Here is a 7,794-nt window from a genome sequence, read left to right on the forward strand (position 1 = left end):
GCTGAGGCAGGAGAATCCCTTGAACCCAGAAGGCAGAGGCTGCAGTGAGCCAAGATCGCACCACTGCACTTCAGCCTGGGCAACAAGAGTGAAACGCCGTCTCAAAAAAAAAAAGATGGATAAGGATAAATGTCACAAAAAGCATGGATAAAAAGTCATGAGAGTTCCAAGGAAGAAGGGATTTAAAAGCAGAAGCTGGGCTAAACCCAAGAACAACCAGGCTGAGGCTCCCTGGGTAGGACTTGCTTGCTGCAGCCTTGCTATTTAGGGCCAAAGCTGAGTCCTGAGGAAAACTCCTTTACGGAATTAGACTCCTAAGGGAGTCTGAGATTTCCAAAATCTGTTCGGGAGTGACTGAAACAGTTGAGAAGAAGCCTGAGAATAGTGACACTTGAGAGGCTCCCTAAGCTGACATGAACTTCCTCCCACTGGGGCTGGCCTTTTAGCCTAATACATGCCCATGAGGCTTGCACCCTCTCTCCTGGTCTGTAAATTTTTTATTTTTTGGAGACAGGGTCTGGCTCTGTCACCAGGCTGGAGTGCAGTGGTGTGATCTTGGCTCACTGCAACCTCTACCTCCCGGGTTCAAGCGATTCTCCTGCCTCAGCCTCCCGAGTAGCTGGGGTTACAGGCGCCTTCCACCATGCCCACCTAATTTTTGTATTTTTAGTAGAGATGGGGTTTCGCCATGTTGGCCAGGCTGGTCTTGAACTCCTGACCTCAGGTGATCCACCCACCTCAGCCTCCCAAAGCACTGGGATTACAGGCGTGAACCACTGTGCTGGGCCTGGCCTGTAATTTTTTATCCCAACTGAGTTATAATGTATCATTCAGTGTTGTATATCGGGGTCAGGAAACCATGGCCCATAGACCAAATGTAGCCTGCTACCTGTTTTAGCATGACCCCTATGCCAAGAATAGTGTTTACCTCTTTAAATAGTTAGGGGGAAAAAAATCAAAAGAAGAATAATAGTTTGTGACATGTGAAAATTATATAGCAGTCAGATTTCAGTGTCCATAAATAAAGTTTTATTGGAACACAGCCACCCCCATTCATCTGTGCATTGGCTATGGCTGTCCATAAATAAAGTTTTATTGGAACACAGCCACCCGCATTCATCTGTGCATTGGCTGTGGCTGCCTTCACACTAGGAAGACAGAGTGGAGTCACTGCAGCCTGCAAAGCCTAGAATATTACTATCTGGCCCTCTACAGAAAAAGTTTGCCGACTCCCGCTATAGGGAAACCTGGGTAAATTAAAGATGTGTGTTGTTTATTTTTATTTATTTTTATTTATTTATTTTTTTTGAGATGGAATCTTGCTCTGTCGCCCGGGCTGGAGTGCAGTGGCCGGATCTCGGCTCACTGCAAGCTCCACCTCCCGGGTTCACGCCATTCTCCTGCCTCAGCCTCCTGAGTAGCTGGGACTACAGGCGTCCACCACCTCGCCCGGCTAGTTTTTGTATTTTTAGTAGAGACGGGGTTTCACCGTATTAGCCAGGATGGTCTCGATCTCCTGACCTCGTGATCCGCCGTCTTGGCCTCCCAAAGTGCTGGGATTACAGGCTTGAGCCACCGCGCCCAGCCATGTGTGTTGTTTATACACTTCAAGAGTAAAAGATGGGCTGGGCGCAGTGGCTTACACCTGTAATCCCACTGTTTTCGGAGGCCAAGGCAGACAGATCACTTGAAGCCAGGAGTTCAAGACCAGCCTGGCCAACATGGCAAAACCCCATCTCTACTAAAAATGCAAAAATTAGCTAGACATGGTGGCTCACACCTGTAATCCCAGCTACTCTGGTTGCTGAGGCACGACTCGCTTGAACCTGGGAGGTGGGGGTTGCAGTGGGCCGAGATCACGCCACTGATCCAGCCTGGGCAACAGAGTGAGACCCTGTCAAAAAAAAAAAAAAAGAAAGAAAAAGAAATGCGAAGTCTACAGTGAAGAAGGAAGAAGGGAAGAACACATCCGCTTTGGGAGCAGACAGTGATGTGGGAAACTGCTTTGCCACTACCAGAGTGCAGTGTCTTGTGGCTGCAGGGTTTGCTGTGTTTTCTGGAAACAAACTTTGCTCTTGTGCCCTGCCCTACCCATCCCTCTCAACTTGGGGTCCTGCATTTTGCTCCAGGACTTACACCGGAGGATCGATAAGTTCCGTTTCACCCCACCTTTGGAGGACAGCTGCTTCCACTATGGCTTCAACTCCAACTACCTGAAGAAAGTCATCTCCTACTGGCGGAATGAATTCGACTGGAAGAAGCAGGTGGAGATTCTCAATAGATACCCTCACTTCAAGACTAAGATTGAAGGTATGTTTGCAAAACGCCAGCCAGAGAGGGATGTGTGTCATAAGAACGCCTTCTTGCACAATGTAACTTAGAGTCAGATAAAGTTGGAGAGATTCAGAACCCAATTTTAGGTCACTGAGATGTACTTATAAGTTGTAACCTTACTAAATGCAAAAATATTGCAGTCACAGCAAATCTGTCCATCTTTAGAGCTAGGCAGGAACACATACATGCAATTTAAAAACCAAAGAAATGCACCATCCAGTCCAATGATGTGGCAGTCTTTGAGAGGAAGGATGGAGATGAGATTTAGACCTGGGCCAGGTGGGGTGGCTCACACCTGTAATCCCAGCACTTTGGGAGGACGAGGCAGGTGTATCACGAGGTCGAGAGTTCAAGACCAGACTGGCCAAGACGGTGAAACCCCGTCTCTACTAGAAATACAAAAATTAGCCAGGTGTGGTGGCAGGCACCTGTAATCCCAGCTACTCTGGAGGCTGAAGGAGAATTGCTTGAAGCCAGGAGGCGGAGGTTGCAGTGAGCCGAGATCGCACCACTGCACCCTAGCCTGGGCAACAGAGAAAGACTCTGTCTCAAAAAAAAAAAAAAAAAAAATTTAGACCTGGGCAGGGCCTTGGTCAGCTCAACCCATTGTGACTGCAACCCATTCGTGAAGTTTTGGAGTCCATGATACCATGACTGTTCAAAGATGCTCAGCCTGTCAGTCAAGATCCTATGAAACACTGTCCTATCTTTCTGCATCTCTAGGCCTCATGTCCCAACTGTATCACAGGTTGTCACACAATGTCACCAGGAAGGGAAGGTATCTTTCAGAATTTTCTTGGGAAGGTAACCCCAGGATCATTGGGATGAAGTAACAGTTTCCTTAGTGAAAAAGCATTTTTTTAACCCCAAAAAGATTTAGAATTAAATACGGGCTGGGTGCGGTGGCTCATGCCTGTAATCCTAGCACTTTGGGAGGCCGAGGCAGGTGGATCACCTGAGGTCAGGAGCTCAAGACCAGCCTGGCCAACATGGTAAAACCCTGTCTCTACTAAAAATACAAAAATCAGCTGGGCGTGATGGCTCACGCCTGTAATCCCAGCTACTCGGGAGGCTGAGGTAGGAGAATCTTAAACCTGGGAGGAGAGGTTGCAGTGAGCTCAGATGGCACCACTGCACTCCAGCCTGGGCTCCATCTCAAAAAAAAAAGACTCTGCTCTCAGGTCTTTTGGATCTATACCAGAAGTGGACTTGCTGGATCAGGTAATTCTGTGTTTAATATTCTGAGGAACCACCATACTGTGTTCTGCAGCAGCTGCACCATTTTACTTTCCCGCCCAATAATGCCTCAGAATCCCGATTTCTCCAAATCCTTGCCAATATGTTTTTTTTCCTTTCTTTTTTTCGGTAATGGTCATCCTAATGGGTATGAAATGGTATCACATTGTGGTTTTGACTTGCATTCTCCTAATGATTACCGATGTTGAGCATTTTTTTATGCGGTACTTATTGAATTCTTTGTAATTTCTCTGAAGGAATGTCTATACATGTCTTCTGTCCATTTTTGGGCTTTTTGTTAGGGTTTAGGAGTTCTCTATATATTCTGAATAAAATCTCTTATATGATATTTGCAAATGTTTTCTCCCACTCTGTGGGTTGCCATACAATGAATCTTTTTTTTTTTTTTTTTTTGAGACAGAGTCTCACTCTGTTGCCCAGGCCAGAGTGCAGTGGCGCGATCTCAGCTCACTGCAAGCTCCACCTCCTGGGTTCACGCCATTCTCCTGCCTCAGCCTCCCGAGTAGCTGGGACTACAGGCACCCGCCACCACGCCTGGCTAATTTTTTGTATTTTTTATTTTTTTAGTAGAGATGGAGTTTTGCCGTGTTAGCCAGGATGGTCTCAATCTTCTGACCTCGTGATCTCCCCACCTTGGCCTCCCAAAGTGCTGGGAATACAGGCATGAGCCACCACTCCTGGCCACAATTAATCTTTTTAAGAGACAAGGTCTTGCTGTGTTGCTCAGGCTGGAGTACAGTGGCTATTCACAGGTGTGATCATGGCTCACCACAGCCTCAAACTCCTGGGCTCAAGCAGTCCTTTTGCCTCAGGCCTCCTGAAAGCTGGTACTATAGGCGAGCACCACTATGCCCAGCTTGTTAATTTTTTATATTGAGGAAATTGTACATGTTAGGAATCTTATTTTTAATGTTTAAGATGATTTGGCCTTTTCAAGGAACAGCTAAAATTTTAATTTGTTAAAATTCTGGGAATTACTTAAAATATATGAAAGACATGTTGGTCAGTCAGATAAACTAAAGTTCCTAAAAAAAGGAAATTGAAATGATACAGTGTTAACTGGGTGTGGTGGCATGCACCTGTAGTCCCAGCTACTCAGGAGGCTGAGGCAGGAGGATTGCTTGAGCCCAGGAATTCAAGGCTGCAGTGAGCTATGAGGACATCACTGCACTAGGTGACAGATCAAGACCCCATCTCTTAAAAAAAGAGAGAGCGGCCAGGCGTGGTGGTGCACGCCTGTAATCCCAGCACTTTGGGAGGCCAAGGCAGGCAGATCACGAGGTCAGGAGATCGAGACCATCCTGACTCACATGGTGAAACCCCGTCTCTACTAAAAATAAAAACAAATTAGCCAGGCATGGTGGTGGGCGCCTGTAGTCCCAGCTACTCATGAGGCTGAGGCAGGAGAATGGCGTGAACCCGGGAGGCGGAGGTTGCAGTGAGCCAAGATCATGCCACTGTACTCCAGCCTGGTGACAGAGCAAGACCCTATCTCAGAAAGAAAGGGAGAAAGGAAGGATGGATGGAAACCTTGACTTGGCAGCAAACATCCTTGCCTGGGCAGCAAACATCCTTGTTCTCCTGATGCAAGCGGGCCAGGCCTGAGGGAGACGGAGTCAGAGAAAAGCTAAGTCCCAGTGATGTGTGTCCTGGAACTAGAGCCCTTCCTGGAGCTCAGCCAAGAACACTTAAAAAAAAAAAAAATCTGGAATGATTTTTTGGATCAAATTTGGACTCCTCTTGAGTGTTGCTGTATTCTTTACAGGATTTTGATATCTTCTGTTATTAGCCTAACAAGAGGGTTCAAGCCACTTAATCCCAGCCAAACTGCTGTATGCAATTACCAGAGGTTCCTGTTTGGATCCCTGGCACAAAATTGCCTGGCTTCCTTGAGTTTGACTTGGATCCCTGTGTTTTCCCAGCTCTTCAATGTCCATCTAGCAGAAATTAACAGGGCGTCTGCTGTACCCAGGCATTCTGCTGGGGCTGGGGACACATAGGGAGGACAGGGTCCCTCCTTCACAGCTCATAGGTTCTTCCGGGGCAATTATAGCATATGGTGGCAGCGTTATGAGGGAGGAGGTTCTGGGAGTTTCATGAGACCCACAATCTTCCTTTGAATGTGTGGGAAGGCTTCCTGGAGGAGATGGCATCTAAGCTGAAATGAGTGGGACTTTGCCAGGTGTGTGGGGAAGGTGGTCCAAGAAAGGGGAACAGCATGTTCAAAGGCCCAGAGGCAGGAGGCATTAAAGGGCCCTTTCTCTCCTGGCGGCTGCCAGCCTTACCCCACTGGACCCTTTCAGAGTTCCTCATGACACTGGGGTTTTTTTAGAGACAGGGTCTCACTCTGTCACCCAGGCTGGAGTGCAGTGGTGTGATCACAGTTCACTGCAGCCTCAACCTCCTGAGTTCAAACGATCCTCCCACCTCAGCTTCCCAAGTGTCCCAGCTAGGCTATTTATTTTATTTTATCATTATTATTATTATTTTTTGCATTGTTAATAGAGACGAGGTCTCACCATGTCGTCCAGGCTGATCGCAAACTCCTGGCCTCAAGCAGTTCTCCCACCTTGCCCTCCCAAAGTATTGGGATTACAGGCATGAGCCACCACACCCAGCTGACATTGGGTGTTTACAGTGCAAACCCTCCCTCAGGTACAACTGCTCCAAAAGAGCCAGTTTCTAGCATTGAATTCATCGTGGACTTACCCATGTATGGTTCTGGCACCCTGCCCAGGGCGGGAGGCCTGTTCTTGGCCTTGGTCCTTGTGGTTCGGAGTCCCTCCTCTGGGCCTGGATTCCTGCGTTCTCTGCCCATCCCCCCACAGTGCTGAGTGGGCAGCCTCTGGTCTGTGGGCCCAGCAAACCTTCAATATCTCCCTGAATCTTGTCCTGGGCCCCCAGGCTGGGGTTGGTCCAAGTCCTCCTCCCTCTTCTCTCTCACAGCGGACTTCTTCAGGGTCCTCTCTGTCACTGCACTACCCCTGCACTCCTGGATGCTCATAGCCCAGCCTCCAACCCCCACCCCAGTATTCTGTCCTCATCCACACTGGCCTCACTGTTCAGCCTCCCTGCCCCTACCACTTCCCTGCTCATTCTATGCTGAGCTTCCAGATCTGTCCCACATCCTGGGCCTCCCACCGCAGGAGACCAGATGCTGTCCTCAGAGTCTGAGAGCTGACAAAGGTGTCAGAGACCTCTGGATAAGCCCAACCCCATCACGTCCAGAAAGAAGGGAACTGCTTGAGGCACCAGGTCTCCAGACTCCCTGCCTGCCCCTTTTTCCTTTACCCTTGGCCCTGACACCCAATACCCCACCCCCTTGCCTCTTCCCCTCCAAGCCCAGCACTGCCATCCTGAGCCCTCCTCAGCTCCGGGATGCTAACCCAGCAGCCCTGTCATGGAGCATCCTATGGGTGCTACAGACCTATAGGGAAAGTCAGAAAGAGTATTTCCTCCCACAAAGGGAAACGGACCCATGAGGCAAACTATGAGCTATGGGCTTTTAAAAAATGTCTTGCCGGGTGTAGTGGCTCACGCCTGTAATTTCAGCACTTTGGGAGGCCAAGACGGGCGGATCACGTGATGGCTGGAGTTCAAGACCAACCTGGCCAACATGGTGAAACCCTGTCTCTACTAAAAATATGAAAATTAGCCAGGTGTGGTGGCACATGTCTGTAGTCCCAGCTACTCGGGATGCTGAGGCAGGAAAATCACTTGAACCAGGGAGACAGAGGTTGCACTGAGCCGAGATCGTGCCATTGCATCCCAGCCTGGGCAAGAAGAGCGAAACTCCCATCTCAAAAAAAAAAAAAAAATGTCTTGACAAGGCTTGGTGGCTCATGCCTGTAATCCCAACACCTTGGGAGGCTGAGGCGGGAAGAAGCCAGGAATTTGAGGCCAGCCTGGGCAACTTAGCGAGACTGTCTCTATTTTTAAAAAGTCTTAATTTTTAAAATTCAAGTATTTAGGCCAGGCACGGTGGCTCACACCTGTCATCCCAGAACTTTGGGAGGCCAAGGGGCAGGCGGATCACGAGGTCAGGAGATCGAGACCATCCTGGTTAACACGGTGAAACCCCGTCTCTACTAAAAAATACAAAAAAAAGGCCAGGCGCTGTGGCTCACGCCTGTAATCCCAGCACTTTGGGAGGCAGAGGCGGGCGGATCACAAGGTCAGGAGATCAAGACCATCCTGGCTAAC

General features: G+C 48.8%; 1 protein-coding gene across 1 annotated transcript in view; it reads left to right on the forward strand.

The window, feature by feature from the left end:
- The window catches only part of EPHX1 (epoxide hydrolase 1, microsomal (xenobiotic)), a 40,854-nt gene that overhangs the window by 23,056 nt on the left and 10,004 nt on the right, over positions 1-7,794 (forward strand). The window contains exon 4 of the mRNA XM_011997980.1: positions 2,130-2,310. Within this exon, the coding sequence (XP_011853370.1) occupies positions 2,130-2,310 (181 nt within the window). The remainder of the gene's footprint in view (positions 1-2,129; positions 2,311-7,794) is intronic.

Source organism: Mandrillus leucophaeus, unplaced genomic scaffold, assembly GCF_000951045.1.
Source record: "Mandrillus leucophaeus isolate KB7577 unplaced genomic scaffold, Mleu.le_1.0 Scaffold550, whole genome shotgun sequence".
Classification (NCBI taxonomy): domain Eukaryota; kingdom Metazoa; phylum Chordata; class Mammalia; order Primates; family Cercopithecidae; genus Mandrillus; species Mandrillus leucophaeus.